This window comes from Conger conger, chromosome 3 (genome assembly GCF_963514075.1).
Source record: "Conger conger chromosome 3, fConCon1.1, whole genome shotgun sequence".
In the NCBI taxonomy this organism is placed as follows: Eukaryota; Metazoa; Chordata; class Actinopteri; order Anguilliformes; family Congridae; genus Conger; species Conger conger.
The window spans coordinates 18,309,834-18,331,028 of record NC_083762.1 but is presented as its reverse complement, the minus strand read 5'-3'; the positions used below and the strand labels follow the sequence as shown (position 1 = coordinate 18,331,028).

The 21,195-nt window shown below is 42.2% G+C and overlaps 1 protein-coding gene across 1 annotated transcript; it reads right to left on the bottom strand.

The window, feature by feature from the left end:
• Positions 1 to 446: 446 nt before the first annotated feature.
• Positions 447 to 21,195, bottom strand: plod3 (procollagen-lysine, 2-oxoglutarate 5-dioxygenase 3). The gene is made up of 19 exons (XM_061234301.1): positions 20,994 to 21,195; positions 18,600 to 18,691; positions 17,274 to 17,410; positions 16,020 to 16,183; positions 15,818 to 15,930; positions 14,909 to 14,972; positions 13,632 to 13,729; positions 13,451 to 13,552; positions 11,455 to 11,586; positions 10,787 to 10,908; positions 9,618 to 9,722; positions 9,209 to 9,334; positions 8,483 to 8,624; positions 8,221 to 8,334; positions 6,031 to 6,099; positions 5,742 to 5,846; positions 5,353 to 5,499; positions 2,698 to 2,823; positions 447 to 2,411 (listed from the first exon to the last, which is right to left on the bottom strand). Exons 1-19 carry the CDS (start codon positions 21,082 to 21,084, stop codon positions 2,256 to 2,258), a joined length of 2,205 nt encoding a protein of 734 aa, XP_061090285.1. The 5' UTR covers positions 21,085 to 21,195; the 3' UTR covers positions 447 to 2,255.

Genomic DNA, 21,195 nt, shown 5'->3' with positions numbered 1-21,195 from the left:
GGTGGTGTAGCGCAAGGTAGGAGCAAATACCTACAGCAGGGATGTTCAATCTTATTCAGAAAGGGCCGGCGTGTGTGCAGGTTGTTGTTTTAGCACAGGACTAAGACAGCTGATTCTACACATCAAGGTCTTGATTAAAGACCATGATTAATTCATTAGTATAATCAGGTGTGTTACTGCTGGGTTAAAACAAAAGATCATCAAGGTAAAAAAATTCAGTCAAGAGTATTCACCCAGATCACGGTATAACAAGGTCGTATATTTATTTGTGCAGGTCACCTAAGGCTTATAACCCAAGAAGCTTGCCTTCCTCAAAGTCTGTCTGGCTGCAGCCACGACAGGTCTCCAGGAACCTCCCATATTCTGTAAAAATTGTAGGTTGAGTGCTCCAGAATGGAGTCTCCATCATACAACCCCCCATCCTTAAACAAGAATAGAAGGCCAAATATTATTTCAAAACTTTATTCTATATTTCAACCACAGAAATAATTTAATGCTCTTTGTACAAAGCACAGCATGGAAAACATTTACAGTAAAAGTAGTCACACTTAAAAACAAGAATAAACTGGATTACGTAATAGTATGGAAGATTAAAGCAAACCAAAAGTTTTCCTAAAATACTTCCTATAAATTGTAGCATTTGTGAAAGCACTGCTTCTTGATATGAAAACTTGTATACCTATTTTGGCTCAATGTATTAAACTACACATTCCAATGTATTTCTTATTGGAAATTTAATTTGCATCAAGTCAAGAAGACTTAAAAATAAAATAAATAAAATTCTTGTCTACACCCCTCCGATATAATTAATGTACTGTAATAGTCAAAGCACACATTCACCTCCAATATAATGTACTGATGGAATCCTATATGATATACAATGGCCACAGCTTTATTCATGAGTGATGAAGGGAAAGTCTTGGATAATACTATAATTTACAGAGAAATAATGAACTGTAGTAGGTCCCTTCTACCTCTCTGTCACCCATTTCCAAAACCAGGTTAATTTAAAAGCCTTTTCACCTTCTCACTAACAAATTTACACAAGAATAAAACTTATATTACTTACAAACTGAAACAAGCACACATCCAGATATACAAAGAGTAACACACAAACACACCTGAGGGGAAATGCAGAGTGTAAAGATTTCAGCTGTAACCACCTGGTTTACTACAATTTCCATTAGTACACCATATTGCTCTGGAATATGCTAATTTAACCAATGTACTGTGCATATTCAGCTGAAAGGCCATGTGGTGCACTTCAGGAAAGTGCCATTCTTAGGCAATACAATTAAGTCAATATATCAAAAATAGTTTCCCTACGCAACATTTAGAATTTGTGACAAGCCTTCAATAAAACTACGCAAGGGCAGGAATTTGCCCTCCCCACCTACCTTATACAATTCTGGGGTTATGATTTTTTTTCTCTCTCTTTCAGAATTCTTTGAAATCCAATCACTGTCACAAGGTATCACAAAGTCTGTCTGCTACTGTAGGTTTTCAAGTTCTGAAAAAAGGCAGCATTTATGATTAATGTCTCCTTTTAAACGCGTCCATAACCCTGGTCATCCAACCCACTGACCTTCAGTTAATGGTTATTAGTTTACCAAATTGAGATTTCAATTTATGGGCTCACAATTTTAATTATAACCAAACCTAAAATTGAAAAACCAGATCCGGATCAGGAATCTGATACTGCGGTTTCAGCTGTACTGCACTGGCTACAATGGCACTAAATCTAGAAAGTGTTTGAGCCAGGTTTGCAATTTTACACATATAAACAGTACAATGATATGAAACCAGGAATGATCTTAATCCTTCCAGGACCATTTTGTCTCTTGTTTTGAAATTCAAGAGCCTCATAATTCTAGTGACCAGTTGCATAAAACTCTCTGCTAAAACTTTGACGAACACAAAAAAACATTAACCTTTAATTACCTGGTGGTCTGATCACCATATTTTCTGTTGCAAAAAGGTAGTGGTTGACAGATAATTTTCAAGATGTATTTTTGTCTATCTTAGAAAAATACTAAGGATACATTTCCTAAGATAACATTCATAAAATGCAGATTAAATTGTACAATTTAAATCCTATGGACCCCTAATCACCAACTTACTTTAGCAATGAGAGCAGCTGAAAGTGTTTTATGCAACTAGTATATCCCCCTGTCTCCCCACCGCTTAAAATACATCATGTCAGATTTCCCTCCAGACCGTCACCCATACCCACCCATACGCCCTCGTGCATGCGTTTATGGGTCAACAAAAGAGACCATAATATATCGGGTGCCCTGTGTGGTGGGGAGCCCTTCATGATAGTGAGTGAGACGACCTGGGTGCATGAAGGACCACCCCTTCCGTGGAGCCTCGACTTTGCAGTCATAGCGCAGGAAACGACATCCCCCACCCTGAAAACAAAAAGTGCAATGCACACACACAATTAATTTCTATACATTTTCATATATAATATGAACTGCTAAATGCCTTATTTTAATACATTTGCTATGAATCATATGCAAGATATCTCACAAAACTGAAACTGCTGGCTCAATGTAGAGAACACATTTATGCCGAGTCACAAAAATGCCTCTCTCACCTACAGCAGGCTTGGTTTACATATCACATGGAAGAAATGGCAATATATACAGTTTGTGATGTGAATACAGGCATGCACTGTTTTTATTATGCCCACACCTGATAGTCAATGCCCTTGCTGTTGAGGGCTACATTGATGGTGAAGGTGGAAGAGTCATGGTGTGGCCGTAGGAAGGGCTGTTCATCGGGTCTGTAACGCACCACGAAGTTCATCACTGCCTGGGCCTGGTGCAGGGAGGAGACAGCATATGAATAGTGAATGTATAAACCAAGACTCGACAGAGCCATGGTTTTCAGCCTCGAAAGCGGTTCCAAAAGTGTGGCGACTACAGTCAGACATTTTGGGCCAGCATGTTCATCACACCAGATGAAGTGGAGGGAGAGAACAATTTTTCTGGCTATTAAATCAGGGGATGATTACACATTTCATTTGACGTTCTGCCTCTGCGGCAAGAATGCTGCCGGCTGAGATGCGAGGTTCCGATAGTAGGGGACAGCCACGTTGCATTTCGGGCTGTAATTACCCATAATCCATAGTGATTTGGGGTTTGTTTTCGCACAACCACCACCAAATGGTGGCAAATGTGAGTACTCTACTCCACAGCTGAACAACAGACCTTTTAGTGCATGTCATTGATCCCATGTGCGTTGTTTTAGTTAAATTGCTTACTTTTAAAACCCTTTTCTTGAAATATCTTTGTTTCAGTGAAATTTATACATGGTAGTAGCTAACCTACAATGTGACTAGAGTGTTAACCATGTGTTTTACGCACAGATTTACAAAATCGGAAAAAAATTAAGTTTATAAGTTTATAACCACTTGAACTGTCCACATTCTGCTCTGACACAATGAAAGAAATATACCAGTAATATTACTTGTTAAGCCTGGTGTAAAATCCAGCTATGACCGGCTACCAGTGGTTTCAAAGCCTAGCTTGAGCATTTTTTTAAGTAGGCAGCTATGCTCCCTCCATAGTAACCAGAAAACAATGATAGTGTTCGCCTATGGTTTTGGCTTTACTCAGAGCCACAGAGAGAGAGAGTTGCGTCAATGGAGGGTCAAACCGCTAGGCGGTCACATGGTTCAAAGGCTTCAAATAGTTACAAACAAAACTTTATGGTGAGCACTTGTACACCTGTACACTTACTTGTTCATGTGATTATCTAATCAGCCAATCTAAATGCAGAAGGATCTGCAACTTTGTCTACGTTAATCAATAAAGTCACAACAAATAGCCGATGCAATGAGATCTGAATCAAAGACATGGAGCCTAGTCTAGAAGAATGGTACTACTTAATAGGAAGATCCATGGATATCAAGAACAACCTAGCGGTCTGGTGATAGCTGTAACATTAACAGTAATATAAATGTACAATGAAAGCAACCTAACGTTAGGCGCCTATATATTTCGATATCCTCATTTCACAATCACCTCCCAGCAGACCTCTAAGCACACACTAATGTTAAGCTAGGCCATATTTAACTAATACATGTCTATTTCCCCCTAAACACATGGAGCCTCTGTGTCTAATTTAGTAATGTTATCCATGAAATGGCAACGCAATTGGCCAACGCCCTGCTCAGTCTTATGAACTGCACTTTGATCTAGATAAGAGTGTGCTAAAATGCTGTGAATGTAAAGCAGTTGGCCAGGGTGTGGTACCTGGCAGGAATGTTATAAAAGGTCACGCTGTGGCTTTCTGGAGAGGCTTTTGTTTGTCCACCTGTCACACCCCGCTTTTGTTTTTACATTATTGGCATTTGGCAGACGCTCTTATCCAGAGCGACGTACAGTTGATTAGACTAAGCAGGAGACAATCCTCCCCTGGAGCAATGCAGGGTTAAGGGCCTTGCTCAAGGGCCCAACGGCTGTGCGGATCTTATTGTGGCTAGACCGGGATTAGAACCACTGACCTTGCGTGTCCCAGTCATTTACCTTAACCACTACGCTACAGGCCGCCCTGCGGAGGTTGTTTCACGTACCTTGCTGTGTTGTCTCCCTCTGTTACATTTTAACAATGGTTGTTGTGGGAGGTGGCTTGGTATCGTTTGATATTTATTTATATTTGATATAGTCTGTGTTTTGAGAAAATGTAATTTATTTGGCAACGGTACCCATATTAAGCCTTTAAAACTACACTACCAGCCAATGCTCTGTCCCCAATGCTCAGATTGGCTCTGGAGACACAGTGCGACGCATGTGACATCACAGATACAATGCAGAGGAAATGGTGCCGGGCATATTGTAGTGGGATATGTAGTTATTACATCATTTCAAAGCATTGAAATTGTATTTTCGGCCTCTTTGGATAAATGAGTACTTTACTGGTATTTGGCAGACGCTCTTATCCAGAGCGACGTACAGTTGATTAGACTAAGCAGGAGACAATCCTCCCCTGGAGCAATGCAGGGTTAAGGGCCTTGCTCAAGGGTCCAACGGCTGTGCAGATCTTATTGTGGCTACACCGGGGATCAAACCACCAACCTTGCGTGTCCCAGTTATTTACTTTAACCACTACGCTACAGGCCGCCCTACTTTTCCAGCATCAGTTTATGGCTGGTAACCATATAAGTAAAATACCTGCTCATTGGGATTTTTGATTTTTGGAGTGCTCACATTTGGTGGTGGTGGTGATGTAAACAACATGTAGTTAAATAGCCAAATAACTGCACATTCACTAAGTTCAAAAACATGAAGACAAATGGCAACACAGAAATGGATGTGATCCTGTGGGGGTGCATGGCCGTCTCACCTTGGGATAGTATCCAGGGTAGAGCTTCTCAGTGACGGGGACAATGTACTCCTTGAGGAATTTAAGCCACTCCTTCTCAAAACTGATCTGGTTCATGTGGATGTCCACGGTGGGCACATTCTCGTACCCCCCCGCTAGACGTTCATCCTGTCACATCCAAAATCACATTACAAAGGCACGCAGACACAAATGCATGCACATAGATGTACAAAAGACAACTATTGATCAGACACAGACCTGGGTCAAATATGTAATTGTTTTGGATTCAATTACTTTTCAATCACAGACAATCACACGTACCGAGAGTAATAGAGATTACAGCTTCAGAGAAAACAATAGATGACAATGGAGTTTGTGACAAGTGTTGATGCAGTGGTATTGCGATTTACATTGTGCTTTCCTCCTGACCACCCGTTAAAATCTTCCATCGTCTCCACCAGTTCATCACACATCTTTTCAGAGAAGGCCGGGAACCAGTACACATCGGGGCAGGGCTGAGGAGGGAGACCAGAACAGAGAGCCATGGGAAATGGTTAAGTGTATACTGGGAGAGTGAGGGGGAGAGGGAAAGCAAGAGGGAGAGGTAGGGAGAAGGAGGACGGAAAAGCCCGCCAGTATACTGTATGATCTGTCATTTTGTCATACAATGGATAATTGTTGACTTCCTCATTTTCTTACCTGTTCCACAAAGTTTTCCTCCTCAAATATTTTGGAGTAGTTTTCATGGATATACTTCTCTCTCCAGTCCTAAATGCAGGAGAAAAATATTCATCCAACTTACATTTTTTACATTTACATTTTTGTCATTTGGCAGACGCTTTTAATCCAAAGCGACTTACAAGTGCATAGGTTCTTCCACAAGTCAAAGCATCACATCCATAACTAGGAAAATACACATGGAATGCTGTTCTAAACATATAGTCATCACCATAAGTGCAATATATATATCTTTTTTTTTTTTGGTTAGACATGGAGGATAGGGATATCAGAAAGGGGGGGCGGGGGAAATCAGGAGGGAGGACTAAGGTAGAGTTTCAAAAGGTGTGTTTTGAGTCTGTGTCGAAATAGGGGGAGGGATTCTGCTGTCCTGAAAGTGGTAGGCAAGTCATTCCACCACTGAAGAAGCAGAACGGAAAACAGGCGTGAACGTGCAGCTCGACTGCCAGGTGCACGTAGAGAGGGAACCATAAGGCGACCAGAGCTGGCAGACCGGACTGGTCTAGCTGGGGAGTAGGGAGTGATCAAGGATTGTATGTAAGGTGGGGCAGTCCCCTTAGCAGCCTGAAATGCCTACACTAGGGCCTTGAATCCGATGTGAGCGGCAATAGGAAGCCAGTGGAGGCCAATGAGAAGCAGGGTGACATGAGCCGACCTGGGCTGACTAGTGATCAGGCGGGCTGCAGCATTCTGGACCAGCTGGAGGGGCTTGATGGCACACGCTGGGAGACTGGCTAGGAGGGAGTTGTAGTAATCCAGGCGGGAAATGACGAGCGCCTGGACTAGGAGCTGGGTGGCGTTCTCCGTCAGGAGATGACGGATACGGCGTATATTATACAGAAAGAACCTGCAGGTTCTGGCAGTGGAGGATACTTGTGGAACCAGGGTGAGGCAGTTATCAAGAGTCACCCCAAGATTCTTTGCCGTACGGGAGGAGGAAACTACAAAGTCCTCAACAGTCAGTGAGAGGTCGATTGACGGAGAGGACTTAGCAGGGATGTAGAGAAGCTCAATTTTGGCAAGGTTCAGCTTCAGGTGGTGGGAAGTCATCCACGTAGAGATATCAGCCAAGCAGGCAGAGATCTGTGTGGTGACTTGGGTGTCGGGGGGGAAGGAAATAAAGAGTTGGGTGTCATCAGCGTAAGAGTGATAAGAAAAGCCAAGGGAAGAGATAACAGAACCAAGCAGAATCTCATGGTTGACTATATCGAAGGCGGCCGACAGGTTGAGGAAGATGAGGACAGAGGAGAGGGATTTGGCTTTAGCAGAGTGGAGTGCCTCAGTGACCACGAGCAGGGTGGTCTCAGTGGAGTGGCCACTCTTGAAGCAAGACTGGTTGGGGTCATGGAGATTGTTCTGGAGAAGATAAGTGGACAGTTGGGAGCAGACCGCCCGTTCCAGAGTTTTAGCGAAAAAGGGAAGAGACAGGCCGGTAGTTGTTCAGGGCAGAGTAGGTTTTTTGAGCAGGGGAGTGACTCTGGCCCTCTTCAGGGAAGAGGGCATGGTGCCGGAAGAGAGGGAGGTGTTGATTATTGAGCGCAATGGTTTTCCAGCATTAACTAGGTTAGTAATTAAGGTCAATTAATGCACACTCCCCATTGTCCAAAGTGTTAAGTAGCAAGGTTTGTAGTGTCAATATACAGTAGCAAATTGTAAGCAGTTCACTTTAATAAAGCACATGACAGCGCTGAAATTCATTAGTTCGACGGAATATTGCAGAAAATAAAATATGAATGTTTGTGCTTATCCACAGAATTAGATTAGGAAAGAGACTTTACTGTTGAATTTTTGGTACATGTTTGGCACTTTGAAGCCACAAGCTCCATTTTATCTGGATGAGCAGCAGCAAATACGTTGAAAACTTGTCACATTTCAGCACAATATATAGACAGACACTACTCTGGGTAAGAAGGTGTTGGTGAACTGCCACTTAAGGATGCATTCTAAAACTTCCTGGGACCTAGAATAATACATTCCCACTTCTTCATGTTTGTCAGCACACTGGCTGCTGCCTTTCAGATGATCTGTCATTTTGTAATGACAACATTTGGGAGCCCCCCCCCCCCCCCAAAAAAAAAAAAAGCATTGCAAAGTTTTATTTCAGTTTCATCAGCACAGACTGCACAGAAGGAGCTGAGTGGAAGGACATACCACAGGGTTATCAAAGATCTGCCACATGTCTGGATGAAGCCGGCTGGTGTTGTAGTTAGTAGTGGAAACAAGCCGCCCAAACTCATCTCTGTTCGACACGAACATGAACACGCCCTGTGAAACGCAACAAGAGAAAGGAGAGCCGCAGAACGAGGGTCAAAAGTTGAAGGCAAAACCATGTGCTGTTGGAAGCGTAAACAGAAAGAAATGAGCATGCCAGCGCATACTCGAATGTGGGATCACGCGCACTGGGGCCACGCACCTGGTCTCGGACTGTCCTGCAGAAGGCCATGTCGGCGTCCATGCCGTCCTGTGTGTACAGGCTGACCTGGGCCAGGCGTGTGCGCAGAGTAGTCCCTCGGATCAGATACACCTGAGTGATGTAGGGTACGTTCCACAGCCCACTACAGGAGGAGGGGAAGACAGAAAGGGTTAAACCTCCAATATATAGGTATCAGAATCCAGTCCTGTGAGGGGGGCAGTGTCTGCTGTTTTCACCGCCAGTGATTAATTTGTTTACGGGCTGCTGATTGAAAGGAAGCCGCAAATATCTGTAGACTGCGACCCTCCAGGACTGGGGTTTGACACCCCTGCTCTAATATGTCAGCATCATGACATATGCTGGATGTATCATGGGATATGCAACTGGCAGCCCAGTAATACCAACTTTTCCCAATAGGGGAAGCCATTAAACACCACCCGGTCTGCTACCAACAATTATTCCACAGTCAAAGTAACTTTTTCCCCATTCTGATGGTTGATGTAAACATTAACTGAAACTCCTGACCCGTATCTACATGATTGTATGCATTGCACTGCTGCCACACATTTGGCTGATTAGATAATCGTATGAATATGTAGGTGTAATGAAGTAAAAATCCTAATAAAGTGCTCAGTGAGTTTATATAATGATCATGCCATGGTCAATGACTGCTGTCCAAAATCAGCAGAAGGAAAATTGACAATGAATGCTGGGGTATATACTTACACACGCTTGCCCTGGACAATGTCAATGTAATCTTCAGCTCGAGCGTAAAACCCCTCTGGACTCAAAGCGCCCCAGAAATTAGACCACAGCTTTCCATGGCGGGAGAGCATGGGGGCGATGACTGGTCTGATCGAGAGATAGAGAGAGCAGAGAGGAGGGGGAGGTTGTGACAAGCCCTTTATGGAAATACAGCAGTGTTTTAAACAGGATTGTTCATGTCTGGAATTTATTTTACAAAATGTGACAAATTATATTGTGTCCTGGGGAAAACTACTCTCAGTCTATAAAAAGAGGGTTAAAAGTGAAAGTGCAAAGAAATCACTAGTCTGTCTTTTGGCTCCATCCTGCCTAGTAAAACTAAGGGTGAAGGATTTGGTTAAGCAGTTGGTCGATGGCTAACGGTTCTCACTTGTTCTCCTCAACCAGGATCCTCAGGATGTCTGGGTTGGTCACGGCAACATCAGCATCAATACTGAAGTAGTAATCGCACGTGGGGTCCTGCCGACATGAATCCCTGTTGAACAAACAGACAGGCGGGTTACGTGCATGTAAACTAGAATTCAAATCACTTTCCTGCTGACACCTGGGGCGGGGGTACTACGAAGAGAGTTCAACACATCCAGGGTTTCGCTGCATGACCTGGCTTCACAAACCCAAACAACCACTATGGTACTATGAAGAGGGGCTTTGTTAACGAAGAACTGCGCGTGTTCCCGTAAAAGTGGCGTTGTATGCAAAAATGAGCCTATAGCAGTGCACCTTGGGCCATAGGCTACTTGAGCGGCATATATCTTACCTGAGGAAAAACTGATATGAAAGAATATAATGGATGGACAAGAAGAACATGAAGCACTCCTAGCCTAAGAGTAAAAAAGCAACACTGATTCTGCCAGGACAAGGGTTGGCAAAAATTGCTAATCATAAACTTATTTAGGCTCAATCTCACAATTCTACAATCTCACAAATTGTTCATTTCTGCAGTGGGAAATAAGCTACACATTCTATAGGTCCTAAAACTTCATTATAAATATCTTGTATCAAGTTATTTTGCCTGAAGCCAAGATTTATTATTAAACCCAAACCTTAAGCTCTTAAACTCAACAAACCTATACTTAAGAGAAGTAGATATTGACACGCAGGGTTCATGAGGTTTGCATTATGTAGGCTACTGTATTCTCCCCATTGAGAATCTAGCTTACATTTTTCATAGTGTAACCATGGTCTCTGCCCAGCGACAACACCCCCAAGCTCTACGGGAATGTCCTGGAGAGACGTCCATTTCCAAGGAGCTGATTGGTTAAAGGGCAGAGCTTTTATATGTTTCAAGCTGATAGCCTGAACATAACCTGCCCTGGACCAGGTTAGGTGTGCAGCACATGTAGCCCCGGCGATATACCCAGATTTTAAAGTAACTTTGTAGTACAGGAAACCCAAAGTTAAAGGTCAAGTACACCCCCCTGGTCTTGCCTTATCTAGGGCATGCGACAAGCACCTAGGCAACCACAAATCTGTGTCATCTTGAGCCAAAACTGCTCTATTGCATTGGTGTGCACAATGGCATTTCCCAGCTATGCTCACAGTGCCATGGTTCTGGCCAGGTCGTGTTGGAGGTTCTCTTCTGGTCCCACGATGCGAGGGTTAGGGAACACAGTCCTGTGGCGATCCCAGAACTGCTGGATGTGCTGCTCATGGTAAACCACCTGGGACACATGCACACAACACACACAAGATCAATCCCATTGATCTCTGTTTGATTTCCAACTATGACACATTCTGTACTGTGATCCCAACTCTACCTGTAACCCTCTCTACCTTTCCTCTCTCTCTGAAAATCCCTAAAAATGTGTGGTATATAAATGAAAGAAAAATGTAATATCTGCTAATAATAGAATTGCTCAATTTGGGGGTCCAACACTCATTGTCAACAATAATGAGGTCCAACCCCAGACAGTGTAGTGATAAAAGCATACCTCGTCTTTTCAGTATCAACTGGAGAAAGAAACAGTGAATAGCAATATTTCTCAAGTTATAAAGGGACAATTTATTCACATGTGAGTCTCGAAGTTGAGGGGAGTCAATAATAACCACCAATGCTGTGTGATACTTTCCTTTTCGTTATATGACACACCAGGCTTGTGCGAGGAGTATTAATCAGGCTTTAATCTCACTGAGGGGAAAAAGGTTTACAGTACACCCTGCATAACCTAGAGGGGTTGTTTGAGCGAGCCGGAGAAGTTGTTCCTCACATTGTTGTGAATGAAGAGTCTCAGTCGGTTCATAGGATAGTTCAGGGTTGTCAACCTCTCCAAAAACTCTGGGAGAAAGGGCGTGGGATGTTCAATAAACACTGCAATCTGAATTATGGGCATCTCCTCATCCTGTAAAAAAAGAAAAGTCATTAAGTAACCGTAAGGAGTGATGAGGATATTGGCTCATGTGAGTGTCAAGCAGGTCAGGCACATAGTAGCATAATTGAGCCTGACAAATACAGTCCCATAACAACAAGCACTTTATCTTGGTCCGCAATTGGTAGTACGTCACTAAAAGTACTTATTAACCATAAGTTTCAAGGAACCATTAGGATTTTGAAACCCATTCAATGCTCTTTTGTGTTGTTACCGAACTGCAAAGAAAACAGTTACTCTGCATATGTCCGTAATAATAGGGAAGCAGAAATGAATACATTAATGGATGTCACAGATTTGACAACAGCCAGCTCTGCGATGTGGTTCATTCTGATGCAATCAATACATAATAGGAATTGAAAATGATGAATTATGCGAGATTCCTGAAATTGCACATGGTCAAGCTGTTGCTTTTTTTCTTTTTTATAGTAGCTGCCATTAGCTAAAAGTGGTATTTGTTTGTTCTCTCCCTATTGTTCCTGTTGAGGTCCTCTCTGAGGAGGAATAACACTATTCACACAGAAGAATAACACAATGGGAACATACAGTGCAACACTAAATGTCATGTTATTTTGAGAGATGCATCAACCATATTGATTTCTTTTGTTGGTGTCCCTATTGATTTTGACCAGTTTCGCATTTTGGAATTGATCCAGCCACATCATCAACACTTGAATCAGTGTATCGGTTCGAACCAGCAAGTCTTTACATCTTTACTGGTCATGCTGTGCATATGGCATGCACAGGCTGCTGTACTGGCTTCATGGAGACCCAGCACCTTGGCAGGTGACTAAATTAGCGTGTTTTTGCTGTAAATAGCAAAAATCACCCCCACAATCTAAAGGTTAATACAAGCAGACTGTATACCTATAATACAACAGTTCATATTACAATTTTGTTGTGTTATTTAATCCAAGCTACAATGTCATAAAAGCCTTCTGTAGGTTTTGGAACCCCCCCAATTTGTCTCTGCCCCAATAAGAAAAAGGACATTTGAACAATGCATTATCACTAGTACATGTAGTGGAGGCAGAGACTGGGGATTTACAAGACCAGGCTTCATACAGTGTTAGATACTATTTAGCTTTTAGGCAAACTAAGCAGTCGGGGTAGGAAAAGGCAAGCATTGCTGGGCTGAATGGTCTGTTTGCGCCATTACCTTATGTTATGTTAAATATGCAGCCAGCAGCCATAACATCATGCACCCTGCTCCTGCCAAATGGCTTTGGTTTACGGGCTGCTGATTGAAAGGAAGCCGCAAATATCTGTAGACGGCTAGGTTAATACTTGGAAGGGAAGCCTGAGGTTGCTGCCGGAAGTGGTGCTGATGGGCCAGTAGGGGGCAGGCTTTCCTCACGCTTAAAAAACCCCAATGCCCCAGAGCAACAGTGGACACCCAGATGAAGGCTACACATTGGTGGTGGTTGAGACTCATCATTGTAAAGTGGGTTAAGTGCAAGAAAAGTGCTATATAAATGGAAGGAATTATTAATAATAATAATAATTATTATTATTATTATTATAATAATTATATTATTATTATTATTATTATTTCAATTACCCTGCTAATGATTCTTATTTTGACATGCAACAGAGTTTAAGATGCTGACTCATGAGGAGTGCAGACCAAATACATCCTAGAGTAGATTTGCTAAAAAAGACTACTTTTCTGAGAGGGATAGAATTTGAATGTCTACAATTCTGTGATTTCAGTTTCCAATGTGCCTTCCAGCCAAAAAGCAGGCATCAAGGCTTGACTGCACTGTATACCAGTTGCAGAGTAGCAGAGGAAGGCCTATTAGTAAAATATCAGGTTTGAACGGAAATAAAGACTCACCGGCAGTTCGTTGACATCGAGCAGGTCGTCATCACAGATGCCACAACCGGTCTCATGTGTCCAGGCCGTCGGCACATAGTTCCCCAGGTAATTCAGTTGCAGCTGCATAGACAGAAGGAATCATTCAAGAGGAGACACCCATTTGTAACGGAGTTTCATCCTCACTGAAGCAAAGCCCTACCTTAGTGGGTCCGTTGCCATGGATGATGACAGGAAGGGTGTCGTAGGCCACATTCCTAGCACGCACACGCGCCTTTTCAAATTTGAGCACCACCTCCTCTGCAGAGTAGAGAATGTGTGCAGTTAATAGTCAAGTCAGAAATGTATTAGGAGGAGGTATAAAACCAAAGTTTAAAAATGTTGAAAAGAATTAGTGCACGACAGAAATAAAGTGTTACCACACATTTAATCAAGGGTCACTAAGCCGAAGCATTATCAGAAGGATTCTCCAGGTGAAGCACAGTCAAATGGAAATTCTTATTCAAAAGTATCAATCCAAAGCATTAGAACACTATCAAGAACCCACTTCAAACATCCATCCATCCATCTATTATCTGAACCCGCTTTTCCTAAACAGGGTCGCAGGGGGGCTGGAGCCTATCCCAGCATACATTGGGTGAAAGGCAGGAATACACCCTGGACAGGTCGCCAGTCCATCACAGGGCACACACACCATTCACTCACACACTCATACCTATGGGCAATTTAGACTCCCCAATCAGCCTAATCTGCATGTCTTTGGACTGTGGGAGGAAACCGGAGTACCCGGAGGAAACCCACGCAGACACGGGGAGAACATGCAAACTCCGCACAGAGAGGCCCTGGCCGACGGGGATTCGAACCCAGGACCTCCTTGCTGTAAGGCGGCAGTGCTACCCACTGCACCATCCATGCCGCCCCACTGCAAACAGTGCATGGTAATTTGGAGAGGTCTAATAGACAGGTTTAGGTCATCACCCACCCTTTTTGACAATTTGCCAAGTAAAAAGACAAAATAAAGACCTCAAAAAGGTGTAAAGAGCAAAAGAGTACATAGTCAAGACTATTTGTGGTTAATGCAAATAATAGTTGTCTTAGTTGATGTTTTCCTATATCAAATTAAACGTTTAGTATCCTTTTCAGGATATAAGCTCAATATTTCAAAAGCACCGATTTGTCACAAAGGAGCAATCTATGATTTTTCATATAAACAAATACCATATTTGATACATTTCTCTGGCTACAACAATTGAGACCATTTGCATAGTTTAATTTCATTTTTATATATTCAAATTATAAATTAGTAGCGGATTACCATTTTAAACATTCCCCGTCTATAGGAAACAAGATGACCATCGCAAAAAGAGGGTGGCGTTTTGGTTTTTTTACTGTATTTTGTTGCTATGGTCATTTATTTTTGGAAAAATACAATTAACATTTAAGTGACAAAAAAAATAAAGCATGTAAATGCAGACAGACCAATTGCTCCATTGAGGTTCTGGAAGATGCGGGAGCGATGGTCCAGAGTCATGTTGAACTTCGTCTGAGGATAAAAAAACACACATAAACTTGATTGCCCAGACGTCGGACTGACCAGGACAGAGGGCTGAGTGAGGAACCTCACATTACTGCTTCAGTAACAGCACCATCAAAACATCAAGGCTTGGAACTGAACTTCACTGTGTTCAGCTTTTTCATTATTTATGCACCTCTTAAAATGGCAGATGGCATTTTGTTGTTGGTCTGACCACTGCAATTGCCACAGTATGTGGCAAGAGCCCTCAATTGTTAAGCAGCCCAACATATCAAGACCATGCAAAAAAAAAAAAAAAGACCAGTCAAATTTCATTACCTCATGACTGGCAATTACCCTGTCAATTTATGCAAGAGAAGTTGTATCTTAATTGTTTGATTCTTAATTGGCAGTACAGCATACTTTCAGACACACTTAATTTCTTGCCAATTGGAAATGGAGGATTTTGGTCATTGTTAGTCTTTGATGACAAATGCAAAAATGGCTAGAAAACATCCCTCCCAGTATTTTATATACCAACATACAGCATTTATAGAGCACTGAAAAGGTGCTATATAAATGCAGTCCATTCACCAAAGAATAATCAAACATTTTGCCATCATGTCATTTAGTGTCACATTACAATAACTTCACATTGACAGTCTAGGGCGGCCTGTAGACTGGGACAAGCAAGGTTGGTGGTTCAATACCCGGTCTAGCCACAATAAGATCCGCACAGCCGTTGGGCCCTTAACCCTGCATTGCTCCAGGGGAGGATTGTCTCCTGTTTAGTCAAATCAACAGTACGTCCCTCTGGATAAGAGCGTCTGCAAAATGCCATTAATGTAAAAATGTAATGTTTAAGAAGCACTGACCCGCTGGGCCTTGTTCAGGTAGATCTTGGTGTAAAACAGCTGGTCATCATCATTGTCCTTGTACTTCCACTGCTGCACGATGCTGTTGAGCTCAGGGGCGTAGCCAATGAAACCTAAAGTGCACAGAGACTGTGAGACTTTGGAACTGAACCTGAAATATGTACACCTTCCTTTACAGCACCACTGCCATGACGCTGCTCACCTCCGGAGTTCAGATACCGCTTTCCAGTGTAGACAGGCGGGTATTTAGACGCCAGCTTCTGGTCAGGCCAGCAGAAGCCCTCCGCAGAGAAGACCACGCGGTGGCCGATCCTGGAGAACTTCCACAGCAGCTCCTGTGGCCCACTGGCCAGGATCACATCATAGCTGAAGAGCGGCAACAGTCATTAGCATCGGTCCAAACCAGCGCATGGCGAGACCATCAGCAACACAGAACGCCAAATACACTCCACAGAAGAGCAGCAGCAACCCAAGGTATGTCAACACTGTCTGCATACCAGAAAGTTCTGACATATTCGGCTCAAGATCATACGCTTACAACGTGAAAAACATAGCTCATTTACCATTTTAAAAGCTAATTTAAAAAGGCAACATTGTTCCCATTACTCTCTCTGGTAAAAATGCTGAATGTTGTATCAACTTCACAGTTCCCCAACTTGATGACAAGTTAGCAGATTCCCTTCACGCTTTTGCTAGGTATGAGATGACCACAAAGGACAGTGTGGGCAGGCTGCAGGATTGAGAAAGCAGTCATTCCACTACTGCTACTTCTACATTAACATTTGTGCACCCAAGACATCTATACATTCTAATTAAAGGCAAGAGCAAACCCAAAAGAGGAGCTAGCGTTCCTGGAGATTAGTGTGTCATTTTCATTACAACTATATTTAGAACAAGGACTATGAGCAGAGAACCTAACCCTAAAAAGTTTACACTCAGAACACTGTGAAAGTTACAAACTTTTTATACAAGACATGGATATGGGAGGGCCAAGCAGTGAAGTTACATGGAAGCAAAGCCTCCATTCATCAGAGTGCGGTAGCCACACGGTCTACAATTACACTAGGTGTTAAGTTAAGGAACAGGAGTAATCTGAACAATAAACGGGCAGATGGGGAAAAGATTACAAACAAAAAAGGAGAGTCAAAAAGTAAAAGAGAAAAGGGAGACCATGGGAAACTGTGCTTAACCCAGATAATTATGGAGCAACAAACAGAAAGACAAACACAGATACATAGAGATATAAAGAGAGAAGATACCATGTTCCCAAAATATACGATGTCAGACTCGATCCAATTTTGTAATGTCAAAGTAATAACAATGGCAGTTTCTTCCTCTCCAAATACATAATCCGGGAGTAGTGCTGATCTGCAGTTCCAATTTGCTTCTGGAGAGCAACACACTCACATTCACAAAAACACAAACACCCCACTGTGCAATTCAGCAACAGACTGACCTGTCCACAAAAAGAATGACCAGCTCCTCCTTGTCACTGTGCTTCTCAAGTTCCTTCTTCAGCCAGCGAACCTTCTGACCCCCACCAACTGTGCGAGCAACGTCCCCTCCCTTCCAGTCCTCCCCCAGACCCAGCACCTGAAGACAAAAATTGAGTTCTTCATATTACTGCCACTTACTCAGAAAAGCAACTACTTATATCACAGCTATTAGCATTCTTCCCTTGACTGCCATCACCACAATCATCGACAAATTAACATATGCACTCATTCAAAATATTTTGTATACATTACATGACATTATTGGCATTTGGCAGACGCTCTTATCCAGAGCGACATACAGTTGATTAGACAAAGCAGGAGACAATCCTCCCCTAGAGCAATGCATGGTTAAGGGCCTTGCTCAAGGGCCCAACGGCTGTGCAAATCTTATTGTGACTACACTGGGATTAGAACCACTGACCTTGCGTGTCCCAGTCATTTACCTTAACCGTAACGTATACTGCTGTGATAGATAGATATCATATCATCAAAAAATCACCTGTATCATCATACAGGTGTATGCATCAGTCCAGCACAGGCCTGCCCTTCAGTGGTCGACTAGTCGAAGCATTGGCTAGAGAACCTTTAGTAAATTCCTTCAGTCGAATCGTCGCAGGCAAAATAAATTCCCTCGTGCACTAGCATAAGTATATGGTCGCATAGCATGCCAGTATAGCAAATTATTCCTTAACTGAATACCCACTGCATACAATTTTTTTTGTTAGAATTGAATATAGGAATTAATATTATGGCCGTATTGCACATCATCACAGCATCACAAGGTTTTTTAATCCAAGGCGCATCCGCATTAACCTCCAGTCCAGGGTTAACTCAGGACACTCTTCTTTTATTTTTTTATCCATCAAAATGAATAAATAAATAAATAAATAAATAAATAAATAAAGTTACGGGTTAAAATGCTAATGCAAGTTACCAGTATGGTTAAAGAGTTTTTATAAAAATAAAACAGAAACAAAAATAACAGATTGTTTCAAATGACTGTTGTTGAGACTCGTTCTGGCAAGTGCTGACAGGTAAAACAGTCCTTGTCTACACAATCAAATGCCTCTTTTGTATGAACACTAACTAACACTACTAAATTTTAAAAAGTCGAATCGTCACTTCAAATACCGACTAGAAACAAATCCTTAGTCGGGGTCAGCCCTAGTCCAGCAGTTATACCTTTTGTGAGAAATGAGAGCCTGACCTAAAGCAAAAAGGCTGAAGTTCTAAAGCATGCCCTGATGCGGTTACCAAGAGTAAACCTGGGCTGGACAATATCATACCTTCACAGTGTAGTTGAACTCCCTTGCTGTCCGCATGAACCGATTAAAGCCATCAGTCTCCTCAGTAGCTGCAGTGATGACCAGCAGGTTCTCTGAAAATTGGGAGGCAGAAGAAAAATAAGTTGAAAGAAGCTGCAAACCAGTGCAAAACAGGATGGCATGGGTAAGAAGGTCTTGGTATGGAGTCATCTGACCACATGTATGTCTAGTTATGTATGTATTTTTTAGGCCATAACTAAAAGTCCATAACTTTGAAAATTATTGAAATTTTGTATCTAGAGGTAATTTTGCATGCATAATTAATATCGAATATCTCAGAAAACATGCAGCTTAAATATGTACTTTATTCACCGGGGACCAGTGTTGGAGAGTCATATCTCCAAAAGTAAACGTAAGTCATCTAAGAGCATAACATTTTTGGAGACAATATTCAATTTTCGCCATTTTTGGAAACCAAACTTCACCCAACCCTTTACCTCAGATATGTTGAAGTTATATCCTTAAAAATATTTTTTCTAGAAAGATTTGCTTTGGTACTCAATGGGTTTTGTTTATACAACACGTCCAACTAACCTAACTTCATACATCCTTTGCGAAATGAACACCAACTAGACAGGTGATATCAATACACTGTCCGGACCCCTGACCTAGTCTGACCTTTTCAGGAGAACAAGACAGACACGTCCTCACAAGCTTAACTCTACTTCTTACTCGAGTCAAGTTAGATTCCTAATCAACTGAGGTTCCCCCAGAGAGATACTCATCTAATCGTCCCCTCCTTGTGCAATAGCCTATATCCAACCACTCCCTCCCTCTGTTGCACAGCAGTTCCCCACCCATCTGGTTTGAGAAAAAAATAAACTCAGCATGTGAAATAACCTCAACATTTTGAGTTTTTAAATCACTTTAATAAAACCATTATCTTAGCACTGCCTTGGGTCATGAAAAAGTTAATTAATTATTCCAAATTAGAGCCTATTGATATCAATCCAGTAAATTGCTCCAGCACTTATGGTTCCAGCTAATTTAACATTGGCCTGCTTCTTCCATCTTGAAACCACAGCTATACTTAGAGGTTTCATTAAGGTCCGGATACACATGGGGCATTGTGTATTAGCTGGGCCTATTCATAAATGATCAAGAAGTCCTTTGGTAAGAAAATCCAGGAGAAAGATTTGATGTGTGTAGTTAAAACATTCCAAAATGATCTTCCTCGCTCTCTTTCTCAATGGAAAAGGAATTCATCTGGAATTTTCTAGAAGGAAGATGGAAAACCATCATGACATTACAAAACATCCCTTGAGGCAACAAACTTCTTTACAGTGGAACTCCACCGGAAGAATCCGGACTGCAGCTAGCTAAAGCAAACGAATGAATGTATGCTGAGAGGGGAGGAGCCAGTAATATGGGTGGGGGCAGGGTACTGAATCAATTTCGCTATTGTATGCTATAAACCTGGCTAGTAACGTAACCAAATCTCCCTTGCTACTTAACACGTATACGACTACGTATACATGAGCAGAATAGTTCAGACCACAAAGCACGTCTATGATGAGGTAACTGGATAATACTAGGCTATAGAAAATCGAATCACGAAATCAGATAACTTAACTAATTTAGGATAACCAATTATTTGAATCTTCCAACAATCAAGCAAACACGATTTAATGTTAGGCTACTTGGCAATGCTGCACTAAGGCGGTTTTGACATGATCAGGCGCCCCTGAATTTTTCTAAAGCCTATGCCCTGAACGGAGCAGGACTGTTAACTTACTTTAGCAACGCCAATAACAGTGTAATACCTAAACAAAGTCCTTATTATGTACTTGGAGAATACTTGCCAACTAGATTCGGGAGTGGGTAGCTATGCTTGATTGACCGTAAAATGAAATACTTGGTATTTTACTTGGCTCTGAAAAATTATTTGGCTCTGCAAAGGAAGTAGCTAGCTGACCGCTATACAACTAGCAATGGGCTAGCGTCAATCGCCTATTCAAGTCTCAAGTACATTACGACACATTTGCTTCTTTCGTAAGCATGAAACGGGTTTACGTAGCTAGTTAGTTGCTTAACACTATCAAGCTTCCACTAGTGTTACCGCCTTGTCAAATTAGCTAGCTAGCTATCTAGAGAAGCTAAATCAAACGGGACACTGAGCCGATAGTAACGGCTAATATTCCAATAAATTATGATGGGTTTTCAGATAGTCTACGATGTAAGCTAATAGGCAAGCAACTTCGTAATTATTAACTTCAGTATTAGACACAATGTAGGCAGAAAAATAGTCCGTGCAAAACCAGAGCTGCCTGACTAAAGAAAGCAAACTAACGGTAGTGAAGATGCTGACAAAAGATAGCATAGATTTATGCTAATAGCAACAGCCTGGAATGATACCTGAAGCTATGGTCTTCTGGTCCGCCGCAGTTGCATCGTCTGGCAGACTGAGAGCCAACACGAAAATCACGACAAGAAAAGACGGTTCCATCACTTCGTATTCCCCGAATTATTCCCCGCTTATCTCCCCAACCCTCTCACGTCCTGCAGTAAAAACCTTGCCTTTTACTCCACATCTGCAACTCTCGCGGAGTCTTCTTTC

Bases quoted from the DNA above. Each gene is read 5' to 3' on its own strand.
- plod3 (XM_061234301.1), bottom strand. From the start codon at position 21,084: ATGGAACCGTCTTTTCTTGTCGTGATTTTCGTGTTGGCTCTCAGTCTG. The intron at 9,335-9,617 runs GTGAGAACCGTT...TCTCTCGATCAG, and splicing joins ATCCTGGTTGAGGAGAACAA to ACCAGTCATCGCCCCCATGC. The intron at 5,500-5,741 runs GTAAATCGCAAT...TGGATGTGACAG, and splicing joins GGTCAGGAGGAAAGCACAAT to GATGAACGTCTAGCGGGGGG.